We start from the raw sequence: 19,834 nt of genomic DNA on the forward strand, positions 1-19,834 counted from the left end.
GCTTGATTTTCTTGTCCTATAAAGAAAGAGTACATATTTGTACGTCTGCAATGCTTTATTAGAAGCAAAGTACACAATAATTCATCCTACATTTTATTATCAGCTGGCCCTACAACATGACCACAAGTCCACTACTCATCTGTGCTAAACAACACATGCCATCAGCGTTTATACCACAGCCACGCTAAACCACTATTTCCCTGAACTTCACAGTTATATATAAAAATAAAAGTCTGTCCCAAAATATCACCAAATTCCAGAAAGGCGTTTAGGTGGTAGAGGGTGCACTTTTGCCATTCCCTTGTTTCTAGACGTGTTGGAACTGGTTATCCTTCCAACATATCTTCCCAGACATCTCGACAATGTACTGACAATTTCTTGCATTTGCATTTCTTGTAACTGGCATCCAGGGTGACTTTCCAGTGGCACCAATAGTCCCGACTGGGGTTCTGATTTCCACAGAATCGAGTTAAGAAGCTGCCAGATCGAGAAAGCATATTAGGATCCTCAAAACTTAGACATCAACTGGCTAAGACAGGTCATTGGCACTGGGTGACAAAACTTGCATGCTGTACTTCAAAACTACTGTAACAGCTCTTAGCATTCATTATACATTGATTCGACTATATGCAATGTACACAAAATGGACTTACAGTAGCTTTACAAACTTGTACAGTTGGCTAATATACAATCAGCTCTACGAAATGGTGAGCAAACTGTACTGGCTGAGTTTGATGTCATAGTGATACATGTACCCTAGTTGACAGCATGTGACACACTACAAGTGATTGTATGCAACAATGTTACACAACCTTCACAGTTTACACATTCAGAACATTTATACGGCTTTGCATGAGTTTTGTGTCAGTGTTACTTTGTCACCAATGTTGTATGGGAAACAACTATTATCATTTACTTAACTGTAGTATAGTCAGTTTACTACCAAGTGGGCAAGATGACGTCTCCATAGTGTGATGTTACATGAAGATAGGCGACTGCAACTAACCCAGCAGTTTTATAGCACCAACGGATACAAAATTGGTGCAATATCGATATCGCAATGTTAAATGTTGAAACACCTAATTTTGGTGACACCTTCAGGGTAGAGCCTTGTTTCTACTAATGGCATTACGCACAATCCCTAACTATTGTCCAGATTGATACATACAGGTGCAGGATTTCCCAGCTACAGGAGATGGAAGTTAAGATAAAATCACATTGAACGCTGCAACTTCACAACACAGATCAAAACGACATGTAGAAATCAATTCATGACAAGGAGATGGAATGCAAGAAAAAGAATGTAAAAAGTAAAGATTCCATATGTTAACAACATTCTATCTGTCGGCTTGGCTGCATGACATGCAATGATGGTTCAGTCAAGGGTCACATGGCAGCTGGCTACTGTCCTGAACATGGGAGTAGGCAATCCACATAAAGTAGTTGACTGCACATGCTTTGCATATTAGGAGGCAGGGACGCTGGTTCTTATTTTCTGATGCAAATAACAACGTTTGGTACATTTTGAGCATTGATTATGCCCTTCACGAGTCTCCAGAACAAACTGCAATTTACTTGTTGAAACTAACCTGGTACAGTACAAAAGTACCCATCAAAAAGATGGGTTGACAAGTCTGTCTTGTGCTGTTTGTATGTCAATATTAATATACGACCTTTGTCTTGGAATTGTGACGAGTCCTTTCACATTGATCAAGTATGTACATCCTTGCATCAATGTAACACACTTTGGCCAAACAGCTTTTTTGGAACTTAAGCTTCTCGTTCAAGTCTGGGACCAAAACTCATTCAACGATTACAAACATTAACTCAATTACAAAATGTAGTTCACATCATGGTTGACCAATGGATGGCTAGCATCAGAATACAAGTACCCTATAAGACATTTTTCTGAATTGGGCATCAGCGACATTCCAGGATTAGGCTGTTCTTGTCACACACTGTATAAGGTCTGTGGGGCCAAACTAATGATTGACATTGTACTAAGCTTAAGTTCCACTCACTTATAATTCTACTAATCACAACATTTTGCAAACTTGTGGTAACAACACTAAAGGGCTGTAGACTTTTAAGTTTTATCTGTTATCAATATAATGTTACAAGATGAACTAATGTACATGCACCTTGTAATATGGCACTTCCAGTATCAGCCATGTAAACTTCATCCTAACACACTGGAAAACATTTCCAGAACAGAAGTTTACAAACTCACACCATCAGAAATATCATGAATCATATTGAATCAAAGGAACACACCATCATGGAATCTACAAAATGACAAAGGAGGTTTGATACATCATATATCAATCATGGCTACAGGTTCAGGTTGCTATCAGTATCAATATGTTCTACCTAGCTTGATGTCACAACATTTCTGTATCTATCGATCATGTACAAGACTCATATAACATTAACATCTGATACATCCAGTAAGCTGAATCCCTTTCACAGTGTAACCTTCATTGTTACACATTTAACCTGCTGCCTAACCCCATAAGTAATATGGATTCGTTGCCAAATGGCAACCTTAGCAGTCTGAAGGTTAATTAACTTAAGATAACTGACCTTTTGTGTTGTTGCATTCTACAGACATTTCTGTGTTTAGGTCTGTGAGTCTTTTTCATTTCATGCTTTAATTTTCCACTTTCCAGGAATAGAGCTTATCATTACCACATTCACGAGTGAAAACTTTGCAACAAATTCTCACATCTAACTATAGTCTTTCTGGCCATAGTGCATTATCTACCAAAAATGTAATTTATAACATAATTATGTATATTGGTCATGGTTAGTACAGCAATTGAGCTACGGCAGTCAAAAATGAGAAATATCTTTTTCAGGCCCAAAGCATGTCACATACAACAGAAAGTTCTTCTTCATGTAACATTACATTTGAACCTGTATGTCACAGCGTATCCTTGTTACAGCTATACTAAGATATTACCTTTTTTCCACATTGCAGTGTTTTACATTGTATGCAATGATGCAACAGAACGTTGGGCACCACAAATGAAGTAATTGTTTCTCTGGTGATGTTCAGCGATGAGGAAACTGCTACACTATGTATCTAAGGCATTGATTTGGTCCAAGCAAGTTACAAAAATCTAATCTTAATCTGACTTTTGCTGGCCGTTGTAAAATAACATTAATTTCATTCTTATTTTTTCAAAATTCCCCTACATTTTCAGAAATATAAACAGGTCAACTGTGGATTGAATCATGATTTAACTGAAGTTACTACGAATCATACGCCAAAAATAGTTACTCAAGCAACTGGATAAAATTTTGAAACAGTCAGACGTTTCAGACAGCATCCGATATCTTTTGTCAGTAACCAAATAAAGATCTGGTAGAACTAGGTTCATCATATTTTTGGCATATCTTATTACCTGGATGTCTTAGCTTCATCAATGTACTACAAATTATATTTTCCTAAGGATTTGACTAAAACTTCAGGTTGTCACTTCAAATATAACTCTGATCTGATCAGCAACATAAAATCATTACAGTATGTACTATATATACTCTAATAAGTACTACATGCAGGGCACTTTCAATTAACATTCTATAGGAAGACATAGAATTTTCATCCAAGAATTTGACTTGAAGATACACAATATACATGTACAGTCAACAATGACATCCCTTGAATCGCAACATATTGATGCAGCATTTAAATAATTATATTTTTCCACTGTACTCATTCATATATTTTATCTATTGTATAAAGGCAGAATAGTCTGATCATAACTGTGCTGTGTTATGTTGTGTTGTCCATTACATAAGACAACATATATATTAGCTAACAGATTGGTGAAATTAGAGGTTTGTTCGCTCAGCAATGTTAGGTGTGTGTTACACAAACACCAGTGCTCTTAATCTAATAAAACATGTCAAAGTGCATTGTGAATTAGTTGTGGGTACTGACCAATATTACAAATAACATGGTGTGCAGTAATTAAGAGATATTCCACTGCCTCTACTCTGAAGACCTTGTAGATGTGCTACATGCACCTCAGAGTCTATTGATTCAGTAGTATCACAGCAGTCATGTGCAAACTTCAGAAACCTGTTGCACTTTGTGTATAAGACCCTTTGCTCTTTTTTAATAGGGCACTCTCTTTGATGATGCTAACATGTTTGGACATGGTCTTCCCCTTTAGAAGCACCACTTCTTCACTCTCTTGACTTTCTGGAGAGCTGCTTTCTTCTCTTCTGCTCTCTCTCTCTCCCTCTGAGTCTTCTCGTAGTAGTCCCGCTCTTTCAGGTACCTTCAACAAGGTAACAAAAACATCATGAAATGGTCCATGCAGGAATCAAACAATCATATAAATAGGGGTGATGTCATTGACAATTTCAACAATCTATCCATGAAACAGTTACCCATCAGGTGACGGAGTATCTCAAGAACATCTCAAGCAAACCTTCAAGTTGTCATGTCACAAAAATATGACACAATGCAGGGAGCCATATTTTACAAATCAATATGGCAATGTCAATGAAACTTCTCAAATCATTATCTCATACGTGTTTGTAGCAATTATTGTTAGCATAAGGCCACATCAATCTATTTTCTTGGTTAACGGAATAAATCAGAAAAAAATATGCTAGATTGAAAAAACAACATAAAACAGAATCTCAGAGGAATATTTTTACTTTGGTGCACACAGTATCAGGGAGTGAACAAGGTCAGGTGCAAGTTTTCACCCCAGCCTTTTGTTTTCATGATTTATTTTGTTGCTAAAATAAAAAATAAAAATCTGTTAACCAAGAAATAAAATTGGTGTGGCCTAAATGTTGAATGATAACCTCTGCCTCACCAGATGGGGGGCCAGCGATGTTTGGCCACGTACTGCTGTGTCTCCGGTGTCAAGGTGTGCAGCTCCTTGGAGTACCTGCGGCAGATGTGCTTGTAGTTGGTGGTGATGTGGGACAGACACCAGGCACTCAGCTGGGAGGCATTGTGGAGCTAGGGGGGCATGGATGAGGGAAATCATCAACTGTTATGCCCGTCACACAGTCAACAAGCTTTTGCCGTATTCATTGATTGCCAGAAGGTCACTGAATCTCAAAATCACCCAAGAGTCAAGCATACATTACACCTGAAAGATTTAACAGGGCTCAATGAACTGTGAACATTGATAGATTCCTAAGAATTGCGCAATGATCAAGGGAACTCAGGGTGTATTACTGGCAAAAATGTCATTTAGAGCTTACAGACTCGGCCAATGGATTTTCTGCTGTACAGCACTCAGCTAGGGATTGTGGAGATATGGGGGCATGGATGAAGGAAATCATAATCACTTAAGACAGTAACCAAAGACTTAGCTGGATGGCATTATGGTCATAGGGGCCAAGGGCAGTCACCTGCTGTGGAGCAGGCTAGATAAATGGTTTTGTGCACAAGTCCTGAAAACTAATCATGGGACCATTGGGGAGGGTTCACTGGGAAAAGGTCCTGTGTATGCATTATATATGATCTGTTGACGTACATTCACAGCTGAAAGAAAAGCAGAGCCAATTGCACTTGGAACTGTCCATCATATTGTTATATTTCTTGGCAATACCTCAGGGGCAAGCCTATAGGTATAGTATTGTATGCAGTCTGCAGTGATCAACTGATATAATCTACGCAAATGAGGTCCTTATCAGAGGTATGAGTTGTAAAAAAAAACCCGAATACGCTAACAGAGACCACTGTTGACATGGCAATGTCTTTTTAAGTTGCCAATCCTGTTTTCAATTCTATCCTCTACAACATTATGAGTGTGTAACATGTACAGGTGTGTTTATAGCTCACCTGTGCAGGTTCCAGCAACATGAGCACTTCCAGGTGAATGTCTTGGTTATTCTCCCTGGCTCGGGTCAACTCTAGGACAATGTGATGTTCTGTCAGGCAATATGGAAATAACAGCAAACATTTAACAACGAGGGGTATAGTAGGCGTCCTTCTATCCTAGGGGATGATGGTAGCGCTCTTTTCATGGCCGTGGAAAGCGCTTTGAATGACTTGCCTATCCTATCCTGGCATGCCTGGCCACAGTTGGATAATAACCAAGAGAATACACCAACGAGATACTGGATAATAAGGTGGAATTAAAGTACCCAGTTTCTAAAAAGATATAATACAGCAAAATGCCTACTGCAAATGCCGAATTTGACTTTGAGCAGGGACTAGGGAGATTTTGTAAGTATATACTATACTACAGCCTCTACAAGAATACATGGGTAACATCCCAACATAAAGTCCATTTCCTCAGCAACCTTTTTATAAACAATGAATTCTGCAAAACCATTTCCTGAGGAGCTATCATACATGTATGTTGCCACTGCACCTTTCTATCTCTAACCCAAATCGGTTTTAAACCTCAAAAGGCTGTGGAGATTTACCTGTGAGAGCTACAAGTCTGGGTAAACATATCCTATTGGCTAGCTCTATCAGGCCGATGCAGTCCCTGTTGGCAGGTAGTGACAGCTGTCCTGTGTACAAGTACTCTAGCAGAGCCTGCAGACAAGCTCTGGTCGTCCCTGGCAGAGGCACCTGGGGGTGAAATATACAACATATCATCGTCATGCCATTGGTGCATCTGATGCCATATTGATGACCTGCTGGCATTTCAGTGATTGAATCTTACTTTAGAAAAGAGTTCTCACCAGCGGGACACCAATATGGTGAACACATTGATACGAAAATTACATTAATAGGAATATCACAAGTTGATTTTGATTTTAAAAAGTGACAAAAAATATCTTCTACTTTCTCCACAACAGTAATGCATGAACTATAACTGGATTTTGAATCATGATATGGCACCGTAAAGTCATGCATGAATTGTAGATGGATGCAGAAACTGACCTCATTGATGGAACTCTCGAGGAAATTTCCACCAAACATGGCTGACATGACATCAGAGTGTGCCATGAGCAAGGACTTGTGGGCCGGGACTGTCCCATCATCCACACGGAACAGAACATCTGCAGGGAAGAAACAGTCATTATGGTGTCAGGTGTAGAAAAATACTTGGTCTTATTGGATCTGGGCCCACCTGTGCACTGACATTTGTATGGGCACTTACAGGCACCATTCAGGACAATGCACAGACATAGACACAGACCTACCGACAGATACATATATACAAGCGAGAACAATGGCATTGTGTCCTCTTAAACTACTGGTAAATTGTACTCAATCACTGGTGAAAGGTAGTGGATGCTACCTGAAACATCTGACCATTTACAAAATTTATCCAATTGCTTGAGTAACCTTTGTATTGTGTATATGAATCTTATTACCTCGATGTGCTGGCATAACTGTATAGCAATGGAATAAGCAAAGGCTAAATGACCACAAGTAATCTAAAATCACATGCAAGACACATACCTGACAGCAGGCCCTTGGAAAGCAAATCTTTCAACCCAGAATTTCTCCGTTTATGGAATCGGAAGGAGACTTCAGGATTCATAAACTCTTCCTCATTGAGACGGTTCCTTATCATCTCTACTAAGACAACTATTTGCAATTCTTTTGCCAGGTGGAGGATGTCTGCAAGTGGCAAGCCCTTCTCCTCCAAGTGTCCTGTGTACAGGAATTCAAGGCAATGCTGGAACACTTTGGGAAGAACATTGGGATTTAGAGTCACAAAGGTATGCAAGGTTGGCCGCTCTGACTCGAGAAAAGGATCACTTCCATTCGCCAGATGAATGGAATGAACGACGGAATGTTCGAGGATGTGGCTTGGGAAGCCATGGAAGTCTGTCGTGCCATTTCCATTGGCATCCCCTTGGCCTAGCAGCTGGCTTTTTGTCACATTCAAATTGGAAGTCCTTGATGAGCCATTTTCTACGGAGGGGTCATTGTCAAGGCGAGTTGTGGATGGGTCCTTCTGATTGGTCAGATCTTGTGACAGATCCATCATAAAGAGGTCTTTGAAGAAAGGTGAGGCAGCGACAAGGAAGACTTTGTTGGTAGGAATCCTGACACCTTGGGCCAGGAACGTTACGTCGCTGCAGATAGGGTTGTGGAAGAAGTCCCTGAGCTCCTCCACGTGTGTGTTTGATGGCACAGTGATGATTGGCAGCGCAGGAGGAGGGGGAAGGAAGGGAAGCTGCAGCAGGGGTTTCTGCACCTTCTTCAGGTTGGACTTCCAGAACAGGAATGATCGCCGGGCAAGGAGAGCTGCCCTGGTCACGTTGTGGAACAGGTCGCGGACGCCATAGCTGTCCACGACGCTTGTTTCGTAGTAAGGAATGCCGAGTTCTTTAGCTACGTTTCTTCCTTCATCAGGCATCATGATGTCTGATGGTTTGACTTTTCTGCAAGCAAGAAAGGAGCAAGTTGATTGTAATGTTGACAATATACTTTAATAAGTGTTGTTTGGCTATACACATGTATAACATATACAATGTATCACACATTTTCCAAACTCACTGAGATTGCAATTCAGCAAAGAAAATAAAAGATTTGTCTCCATCCAAATTCAAGCTACCAGTATCATTTCAAGGATTAATAGTGCAACAGTGCAATATACATGAATGGTATTGCTATATCTACCGAACACACCTTGCAAAGGGCCCTTTGTGTTTGTTGTACAAGTCCAGGTCTGCATATCGGAGATCTGCCTGGCAGCCCGTGAGAATGATAGGTGCGTGGGGACAGAACTGCTTGATTTCCGGGTACCACATCAGCATGGCGTGCTTCAGAGACGTTGGGTTGGCGATGGAGAAGCATAGCAACACCACGTCTGACCTAGAAAAGTGGCTGGATTCAGTGAAGTGGAAATTTAGTGCCACAATGTCAGGTTCCAGCCTCAGCAAACTGCATCTATACTAACCATTGTATGTCACAGGAAGCTACATGTACACCAGTGTAACAGACCAGAACAAACCCCTGGCTAGAATATACCTGGGTATGTTCAGGCCAGGGGTATAGTATTGGCCTATTACACCAGGCACTAGAACTGCCCTGTTGCCATGCATTAAAGGTCTTTTATCTTAAACAAATGGTACCTCCAATTCCAAAGTAACCAAGACAATGACATTCATGCCAACAATGTCTAATAATGTTCATGAGATGACCATTCTGTGCAGTTTAATTTTCAAACTTCAATTTCATGTTTTCTTTTTTTATTCCATGTCATCAAAAGCAGCATGCTGATTTCTGTCATTTTTTTGTCATAGTATGGCAGTTCTAGTAAGGTTATGGGTTAGTTATTTGACAGTACAATGTACATATTAGTTGTTGACATATGCTACTGAAACTACTAGTGAGTCTGTCAGCACATGCACTTTTAAAGGGGAAAGCTGGGGAGAAACAGACTAACTCTATCATGACAGTCCAGACAGTTCCCTCTACACTGAGGCTCTGAACTATGCCAAATATTAGTGCAATGTTACTTACTGATACTTGTGAGTGGACAACGTCTGTGCATCATTCACCAGGAAGGTCAAACAATGCCAGAACTTGACTAGTACTAGGAGAGACTTGAGCGTGGCATTATTGAAATGAAGACTTTGTGATACGATATGTTTACTGGTCTGATAATACACTGGTTGGGTGGTCTGCTTAAAAGAGGTCTAGAGAGCTATTTTCACTTAGCGTTATCACCCAATGTAATTGATCAGCAGATTCTTGGATGAAATCTGCCGAACATGTGATTTCTGCAGTCAAATTTTTTAAATTGAATTTGGAAATTTGATACCAGTAATGCATACATTTGCTGTACGTTGAGAGTGGCTCTGGTGCATGGCTAATGCAGCTGTGGTATGGATAGGAATTATCTGTATGCATGGCATGTGCATGAAATATTAACAACTGTTACAGGGCTACACATTTGCCACATACATCTGACACAATTTATAATGATCAAACTCTCACTGAGTATTCCCAACCTTTCGCAGATGCCTATCTTCTGTTCACAGCTGTTGTGTTGGCTGCTTAAGTTGCTAAATTTTTCATTTGTAGTAGCTTTTATAGTACCCGCTTCCAAAAATTGATAATCCTTAGATAGTAATTCATGAATAAGCACATGAACATGTAAATTTGCTGTAGAAACAAACATAATAAACTAAATGCACAGCACATAACACAAATGGAACACATAACATACACCAAATACAGTCTGTACCTATCAATAATGACTGACATAAAAAGGCAATCAGAAACAGCAGACTTCACTGTTTTGACAATAAGCACCAAATATACAGAAACTGCAGTATGGAAACACACAAAGACGAACATACACATGACAATACACTGACTGCTACATCACCCTTACTGTCCTTGGTACTGAACTAGAGCTACACCTCCCTTACACTGTCCTTGGCACTGAATGACTGCTACACAACCCTTACTGTCCTTGATACTGAATCACATTCACAGCTACACAGCTCTTACTGTCCTTGGCACTGAATGACAGCTGTCCTTGGTACTGAATCACAGCTTCACCATCCTTACTGTCCTTGATACACACCATGACAATACACTGACTGCAACATCACCCTTACTGTCCTTGGTACTGACCTAGAGCTACACCTCCCTTACATTGTCCTTGGTACTGAATCACAGCTACACCATTACACTGTCCTTGGTGCTGAATCACAGCTACACCATTACACTGTCCTTGGTGCTGAATCACAGCTACACCATTACACTGTCCTTGGTGCTGAATCACAGCTACACCACCCTTACTGGCCTTGGTACTGAATCTCAGCTACACACCCTTACACTGTCCTTGATACGGAATGAATGCTACACCCCCTTAACTCTCCTTGATTCTAAATCACAGCTATACTACCATTAGGGTGAAGTAACAATGATACATATTAACAGATGGAAACACACAAAGCCATAACAGACACCCATTCAGGATTATCCTACCTTCCATAGGCAAATCTCCTGTCCTTCTCATGATCACCGAAGGTGTCCCACAGGCGCAGAGACACATGCACACCATCCACTATGTCATAGGAGCGCTCCAATATCTGTGAAGATTTGCAATTACCAATTAATGGCTTCAACAGTGAATTATCAAACATTGGCAAGAGATGTATTTACACTACACATTCTGTTGGTACATTATGTATGCGATGATAGAATTGGTAAGGTAAGTACAGTTCAATACCAAAACTGCTACCATGTTTACAGTACGTCCCTGCACTTAATTGTTACCTGATGACTAGCCTCCCCCCTACTGTAGTACTTACACAACTGTGTGGCCCAAGGGCTATAGAAACGGAGTCGCGCACCTCCCTAGACAATGACAGGATTGTACCTAACACTTACTTGTGGAGAGATCTGGTATTGGTCGATGGCCCACACTGTTGGCACATGGGTGGCCAGCAGCTGCTGTTTAGTTATAGGAGTGGCACAGGCACGTGCACATATGAGCCGTGTCTTCCCGACAGCGTTGTCCCCCACCACTACACACTTTACAAGCTCCACCAGGTGAGGCCGCTGATTCAGTAGAGCCATTCCAGACGCATTCCTGCAGTGGAAGATAGCGTTCCAGAAGTTGAGTCTATTCCTTCTCTCGTATTGATCTTGCATAGTTTCTACGCATGATAAGGAACTAATTGCATCAAGATCCAGACACTGTGTACATGAATATTCTTAATTTCCTCTTCACAGCGGATAGAATCTAATTGTCACCTGATTGAGTAGTATCTAATGGAGATCTGGTATTCTGTATCTGATGGTTCATGCCTTAATTCTCATTTCAGATACAAAGGCAAATGAGCAGAGTTATATGGAGCTGCATAAACATCAATGTGTGGTCACTTTCTTTAGATGATAACAAGTTAATAGAAGAAAATTGTATTTCATGAGGATAACAGAAAACAAAACGAATTGAATAAGTCTAAACAATTCTTAGATATGAGGATATCAGTTATTTAATCTTCTCAAAAAAAAGAATTTTATAAAAAAAATTCATGAAAACAGAAGGCAGGGCATTTTTTTTTTTTGGAAAATAAAAATCTGTTAACCAAGAAATTAAATTGTTGTGGCCTAAGGGTATTCAACTGTGTAACAGTATCTCTGCAACTGTCCAGTCAATTAGGTGAGAACTAAGAGACTGGGGAATAATGAGTGCAAAGACGGCATTCCTCAATAAATTAGTCATCTTGAATAAGAAAACCTAACAACATACATGTAGCCTGTACCTGTACATCATACTGGAATTGTTCCTGCTACAAAATCATTGTGCTACCATCTATTTAGAAAACAAACAAAATGCAATACCCTGTACGTGTATTACCATGGCAGTCTGGCCTAGCTGCCCATCTTTCAAATAAAAAGTGTCTAGGTACATGCCCCCAGGGGCCTGGTGGGCAGACCAGCTTTGCTTTCATTTATCTCTCAGTAATAATCAGGACTTCAAACTGAACCCCATCCACCTGTTCCTTATACTTTGCAACTACTACTTCTGCAACATAATTGAGACTCGTTCCAAATTTATCTCCTTTCTTGAACCTGCAAGCACCTATCCATATCCAAAATCAAGAAAATCCAAAATAGGCCCAAAATAGTTTAACCTCTGTCAATTTACAAATCCTACAAAGGGAAGTAATACAAACGTGTCAGCCCTGCTGATGGTCATGTGGTGTTGTTTTGAAATATGGCTGGCTGGTGAGGGCCGCTATGGTGTTTGAACATTGAACCTGACAACTCTCAGAAGTCTTGCCTTGAGAGCACTAACTTGCCCAAGGGAGGTGTGAAACATCAAGCCTAGTGAGTCATCTATAAATAAATTGTACTTAATGGGGAGGTCCTAAACTCTAATCTCATAATCCCACGTCCCACACATTGGCTTATCACATTCATTGGGAGGATTCCAAGTCACATACATGTATGGGGATGCAATATAAGTTTAGTTACATGTCTCATATCAATGCTTGATAATGTCATGTACTAAACAAACGACCTAATTCTAGTCTAAGCAAACTATGTCTATTTTGCCATCATCGCATAGCAAATACAGGAAGACATATATTGATTTTTCACAATTGATTGTTGATTTATGAATCAATAAAATGAATTAATGTTTTCTTTTTGTGTGTGTGTGTATACTGTAGGTCTAAGGAAGTGGAGAATTGATTGTGAAAGATTCCTGGCTTTTGATACAGGTCTAGGAATTCTTGTGATAATTTTGCAAAGGGAATATTGACAGAAAAACATTGACAATACGCCACTTGGGTGGGAGCTCTGAGGTACTGACCAGTACAATATGTAGGTCATGTGGGAGAACAGGTCTTACCGGCTAAGTTGCTTGCAAGGTTGTTTGGTTGACTGGCAGACAGTATTCTGAAGGAAAATCATGACGTTTTGATTGTGATTGGTCTGAGGCTCTAATCTATAATTATTGAATACAATGTACAAGTAAAGTAATAAATCTAAGAACAGACCTGAGCCACAGCTAGCAGCTGGTGGTGTTTGGTTACAATTATTTATATGCTTATTGTAAATAGACCCGACCTGATAGTGTCAAAGTGTCTGTTCCGCCATCAATATAGCTTAAAAATAGTGCTAATAATGGAGGTGAGTCAACTAATATGACGATTTGTAATTGTCATCCTGTTACTTTGGATTAACTAAGTGATAAAGTGCTTATAATCCACGAGATCCATTACCATTCACTTTTAACATGTAATTTTAGGCTAATGTTATATATAAATACACACACACATAGGTATGTCAATGTTCAATCAAAGTGAATTCTATGAACAAATTGTCAGTTGTACACATGAAACCTGTGTGTGATCTAAAAGGGATTAGGCATTACATGCACATGACTAAGTGTTAATTCAATCAGCCACCCAGCAATATGGGGAAATCTGTCACATCCATTTTTTAAAGAATCAAACTGCCACTGTGTTCATTACATTCTCAAAGCAACAATGACCTATTGCACACATTATTTAAACATGATACACAGATTGAGAAAAAAAGCCATAATCACTATATGTCTCTTGCACACATCTTAGTCAAACAAGACCATGGTCCATACAGCACAGGACATTATGGTCAATTTCATGTTCCATTTAAATTCACCCAATTCCATTAGGCTCATGGTAATGAGAGTCAGGCATGAAAAGTTGTACTTATAAGTCAGAATTCATATATTTGTGGCCCATCATCGGTATTGGAATCTATGTAGAACGTGGTCAGAATGCTTACCGTACCCTTGACCCAGCCAATATCCATTACTCTGAGAGTCTTAACAACATGTATACTGAGAGTATCATACAATTTGTATTGATACATTTTGTGATGTCAAATTCAAACGGACCCTATCTCAGGGGCAAGTTAAACAATTAACAGTGGAAAGTAAAAAATATACCAAGTGCAGACAGGCTTGATACAGCCTTGGGCAATTTCAGAAAAGAAAATGATAGCATATGAAATGTCTTCGTACGTTTTAAGGGTTGTGGTCAGCTGGACATGAGCACAATGCTAGCCCACAGCAAGCCAAAGGAAACATATTGCATACTAGGTTTGACGATATAATAATTGAAAACAATAACACAAACACATACAAGGGACCCATCCACTCCTGATCAGCATTGCCTGAAAGACACAGCAGATTCTCTAACATCAGGAGGAAGTAGGCAAGTTGCCAGAGTGACTCTGGGATAGATAGGAACTATGTTGGTGTCAGGGGTTTATCTAAACCAGGAAAGAGGGGCGCTGCACCCTCTTGTTTCAGCCCAGCGCCCCCTTGTCAAATTCAGATTTTTGCTTAATATCTGGCATACAGCCTTCACTCAGCGATTGATTTTTAAATAAATACATAGAATTCGCTCCCTCGCCTGTGTGTGCTCCCTCTTGTTCAATTTTTCTAGAAAAAAACCCTGGGTGTTATTTGACACATTGTCAATAAAACAAAAGAAGACTATTTGTGCCCTGCTTGCACTGAGCAGTTTTAAATAACGACTATGCATATACTCACCTTATTTTGACTATACTAAGGTAGCTTAGAGAACATCATCTCTTCAAGAACAAATGCAATGGTTCTGTGCAATGTTTCAGATGTAAATCATTTGGAGAACAATGTTTTGTTGACATTTACACTACAGTACATATTGTTATGTATATTTACATGTATACATAGATAATGTAAAGTTCATGCATACATATATATATAACACTTTGCACCAGTCATCCATGCTCTACACAATTGCAATGTCATTATCATGCTATAATTGCTGTAAATGTTCCATTCACAATGCACTACTGGACAGTATCAAAGCCATTATAATAAGGGCTGACCTGTAAGACCTCTGAGTCAGTTATTGTGAATACACCTTAAGGCCTGTGTCACTGACAGTGGGCTGATGGGGCCAATTCCTCGGCAGGTTTTCTAATTTCCTGTGCATCCACATCTTTTTACATCGCACCACAGCATGATTCACCATAAGCCCGTGTAAAGATTGATATGTAAGTCGGAACACAACTGAGTCTCCTCGTGCTGTCTGTTTAACACTGATGACGCACGCAAAGTAAGTGGGGAGTCAGGCTGAACCTGGCTGGAATATTAAAAGGGAAATCATACAAACCTGATGAAGCACCTCGCGCTGAACTGTAGAGAGTCCATTGAAACATTAGTGATTATATAAACCAGACTTAACAAATCAATTTCTGATCATGCATAACGGGGGGTGCCCAAATATCGGACATTTTTGTACGCGCTGGAACTCACGGCGCTCCATTGCTGGTTGCCAGAGAATGGTCATGTTTTAATGAATGAATTTTGAACACATTCATCTAAAATAGGCTACTACGCGGCCCGACGTACGTATTGAATGCGGCCCGACTTACGAAATCATTACGAAAAAACGACACCGCTTACATCAACAATACTCCGTCTACTTATTGGGAAATATCTTCGCCATCTCTGTATTCAGTTTCCTTTTCATAGATGGTACCAATCACATGTTAAAGCGTAACAAAACTGTGCGTTGAATTGTTCCGCCACCATCGCGGCCCAAAAAAATGGCGGGAAAACAACGTCGTCAGACGACAGCAATGTTTACGTTGTTTTTCTTTGGTCGGTTTTCTTCTCAACAAACACTTAAAGACCCAAATTTTTAGTGTTTTATGAAGTTATTTTTCTTATGTGTATGATAGCTGTGTGACTTATGTATCTGCTTGGCACAGGTCGTATATTTAGGTGCCGGGCCGTCTAGCTACGCAGTGATCCTCTACTTAGCGCTACCATCATTATTGTCAAAATACTACTTTTCAACAAAACAAGAAATGAATATGTACACATATGTTTTGAATGTAATTGACAATTATGTGCATGAACTTGGGTTATTTACCTTCCTTACCAGCATAGTCATTGGACACAAACACGGCGTACTTATGCAAAATAAGATCAGTAAAAAATCCGTGCGATATTAGGGCGCGTGCGAAGTCAGGGCGCCCCCCGTTACATATAGATTATCATACAATAAGACTTTTTGCTAATTCAAAGTCTACATCTTATTTTCTTGATATTACTAGTACAGTATGTATAATGTAGATTCAATCCATATAACAGTTACATGTAATACATTTTAAAAACATCAATCACGGTACTGCTAACAGTAATAGTACCAATAATTTATACACAAAATACAAACATGCCTTCCAAAATGTTATCAATCATCAGGACTTTTTACATCAGTGCCAAAAGGATCCTACTCCATTAGATCACAGTTCTAATGTGTAAATCACTGTAATGATAAAGATGAAAGCACCTGGTATACACAAAAATCATAACTATTTTGCAGCCATGCATGCATCTGCTTGTACCTGAGGGAGTTACGAACACCTGACTTTTGGCCTATCTTTTACATTGTGATTGATGATAATATATCATTGATATAGACAGACAACCTGTTACTTCTATGTATTTCCAAGAACATATGAATAATTCAAAATTTTGCACTTTGCTAGTCATTTTCGTTCAAGTACAAAGGTTTAACCTTTCTGCAACGGCTAACATCACATAGTTACTTAAGGCCCATTTTGAAAAACAAAAGCTAGTTTCCTTGTGTACTTGTCATGACTTGTAGTTGCCTGTTGTCTTAGGTGACATCATGACAATGGTATTCGCCAATAGTTGGGACAGCAACAAGGCAGAGGAAACTATATAAGGAGTGAAAAGCATGGCTGGAATGTGGCTATTTGATGGTCAAACTCTGTAATCTGTTTGGCTGGTTAAGCACAATGGCCGGACAGCTGTTGCTATGCAGAGATTACATCCTGTGTTCCTGTGTGTTTCGTGACAGAGCCTCCACATGAATCAGTAATATGAACATTCTTCTGACAGTACCAATTTGATGCAGCATATCCTTTGGTAACCAAAGTCTATTGCTGTCCTGCCAGCTTTGACAAGAGTCAGACCACTGGTGAATTGGGCTGGCCGAAAGTCAAGGACAGAATACGAAATCTGGATGGGTCAAATGAAAAATGTATCAATCCGCCTTTTCTGGTGTATTTTATGTCCCTTGCATATAGTACATGTACTAGTACTATATCATGTAGCACACATCATTAAAGTGAGGGTGCTCTTATATTAATACTGGCTTACATGGGCACATCCTGTACACTGCAGACTGTTGATCATGTTGGTAATATAGTAACATATTTTCGTCACCAGGCTTGGTGAGTATAAGAAATCATTAGCTCCCCAGCCATGATCACAACTCCCTAGCAACTGGCAATTGCAAATACACCTAATCTACCATCAATGCAGTATGAATTCCCAGGGTGTGTCAGTGTCCCATAAGACTGTTTGTAAAGGTAACAAACCAAACAATACATTTCAGTCAGGTCAGTTAAGTACTAAAGGTTACTGTTCTTACTGCTCTCTTTCCTTGTGTTGAGCAACTTGTGTAGAGTAAATGTATCTTTTGGTTTGGCAATACATTAACTGCATAATATAGAGCCTTCTCCATGAATACCTGGCTATGTGCTCAGGCCAGGTAGGCAAATTGCTCGTTGAAAACCTACTCTCTGTAACTGTAACTGTTCGTAAGAACATACGGTTAAAAACCTATGCAAATCCTATCTGCTAGACATCAAAACAACTGTCTGAGTGTCTCCATTGCACACCCTCTGGCTGACGACACAATGCATTACACAGTACACACACACCATCCATGGCACGGACTTTAGTTTGGAGAATCTGATGTTGTGACTTCTCCATATCAGGTATCATCTACTAGTATACACTCAACACTCTTATTAGTCTAACAGTGCATGGAAAAATACTTGGCCATAGACTATAGAGAAATTGTGAGTTCTGAAAACCCTTGATATCCACATCAATCATAGAAGTACTTGTTCCACAGGATACTCAGTAAACACACTGTAAATCCATGTTTTGTTGTGACTAGACCTGGGGCTGGGCTCTCTGACAGCTGTTATATCTCAACATGCTGATAATGAAACAAGGATTCTGTGGAGAAAAAATATTTACTAATCACAATGGCACAGGTTCCTGGGATGTGTGGTATCGCTGATATCACATTTCTGTCATAATAGAGGGGGGAGAGTCACTAATGGATGGGGAGGGGAAGAGTTGTTTATGTGTAGCCTGTAATGAATCTGGGATACATTTTGAGGCAGACAGCTAGCCTTGACCCCACCACCTCAGGACACATAAACTTGCACAGCTGGACACATGGATAAGGGGAGCTGTCGGACAGTTTTCTGGAGGTGGTGACGTCTAATAATAATGAGCAATGAATGCAAAATTCTATCATTCTCGTCTTTTCTTTCCAATGGTATTCAAAATACATACGACATCAAAAGCTGTTTTCCGGAGTGGTTGAAAACAACAGCCATGCATGACCTAAAACGACAAGCATGGAAATTGAAACTCTTGGTCTAGGTCAAGTACAATCTATGCACACAAGCAACATCCTGGTATAACTATAAATGTTACATGTTATGTACAGTATTTGTCTACATACGTGTTTGTAGTATCATGTTGATGTGTCAGATAATGTCGATATACTAAGAACACAATCTGCAACTTCCACAGATCAGACTGTCACCGGTGCACCACTAGCCCAGTTTACACCAATTGTTACTTAAGTCAAGATCTGTGCCAAATATTCCCTCCGTTTAGCAGTTGGTGCCAGCGGTAATTAAGGCGTTGACACTAAGCTTGTTTCCTTACCTGACGAATCGAGGACTCAATCGCGGCTAGTCGTCGGGGAATGCGTCCACACCAGCCTATAACCGCCTCAGACAGATCTCTGCTCGTCTGACGGTGCGAAGGGGAAGAAGACTGTGGCCATCTCGCAGGAAAAGCGGTGTTCTGTGAGCCCGCGTTCTGGAGACATCCACAAGATCAGGGGATCAGACGACAGTGGGATCACGAGGAACTGATCGGTGGGATCGGCTAGCGGTGGATTCCTCGAGATCAGAAGGCAGTGGGATCCGCGAGATCAGACGATAACGGGATCCGCAAGATCAGACGACTGCAGGATTACGGAACCGGACGGGACGGATCCTGCACACACTTCCAAACACATGACGTAATCATCAGGTGTAAGGGGCTGGCCGCCGTGCACTTAACTTAGTGCCTTACCATATCCATCGCTAAAATCTCAAATTCTACGATTTTTCTCGCATAAATCAACTGACATGTAATGTAACAAAAAATAACAAATAGATATAGTATTCTGACGTTTACAATTTGTTTCTACATATGAAATACATTAGTAGTAGTTTTAGGCGGTAATTATAAATGTTGTTGGTCTGTTTGTATACATGGTAGGCCCTGTCAGCATGACATCGTGGACCACTTGTTTGTCCCCATCA

The 19,834-nt window shown here is 40.1% G+C and overlaps 1 protein-coding gene across 3 annotated transcripts; it reads right to left on the reverse strand.

Annotated features, from left to right (window-relative positions):
* Window positions 1-36: 36 nt before the first annotated feature.
* Window positions 37-19,549, reverse strand: LOC136430746 (rho-related BTB domain-containing protein 1-like). 3 transcript variants are annotated; one of them, XM_066421617.1, is made up of 11 exons: window positions 19,188-19,549; window positions 13,272-13,318; window positions 11,300-11,501; window positions 10,895-10,998; window positions 8,579-8,776; window positions 7,400-8,331; window positions 6,875-6,993; window positions 6,409-6,559; window positions 5,819-5,907; window positions 4,839-4,987; window positions 37-4,289 (listed from the first exon to the last, which is right to left on the reverse strand). In XM_066421617.1, the coding sequence occupies exons 3-11, from the start codon at window positions 11,486-11,488 to the stop codon at window positions 4,178-4,180; spliced, it is 2,043 nt and encodes a 680-aa protein (XP_066277714.1). In that variant the 5' UTR covers window positions 11,489-11,501; window positions 13,272-13,318; window positions 19,188-19,549; the 3' UTR covers window positions 37-4,177. The 3 variants fall into 3 exon arrangements, with proteins under 3 accessions (XP_066277714.1, XP_066277715.1, XP_066277713.1); XM_066421618.1 differs by lacking the exon at window positions 13,272-13,318 and having other exon boundaries at window positions 8,579-8,764; XM_066421616.1 differs by lacking the exon at window positions 13,272-13,318.
* Between the last annotated feature and the right edge of the window lie 285 nt (window positions 19,550-19,834).

Source organism: Branchiostoma lanceolatum, chromosome 3 (assembly GCF_035083965.1).
Source record: "Branchiostoma lanceolatum isolate klBraLanc5 chromosome 3, klBraLanc5.hap2, whole genome shotgun sequence".
NCBI classification, from domain to species: domain Eukaryota; kingdom Metazoa; phylum Chordata; class Leptocardii; order Amphioxiformes; family Branchiostomatidae; genus Branchiostoma; species Branchiostoma lanceolatum.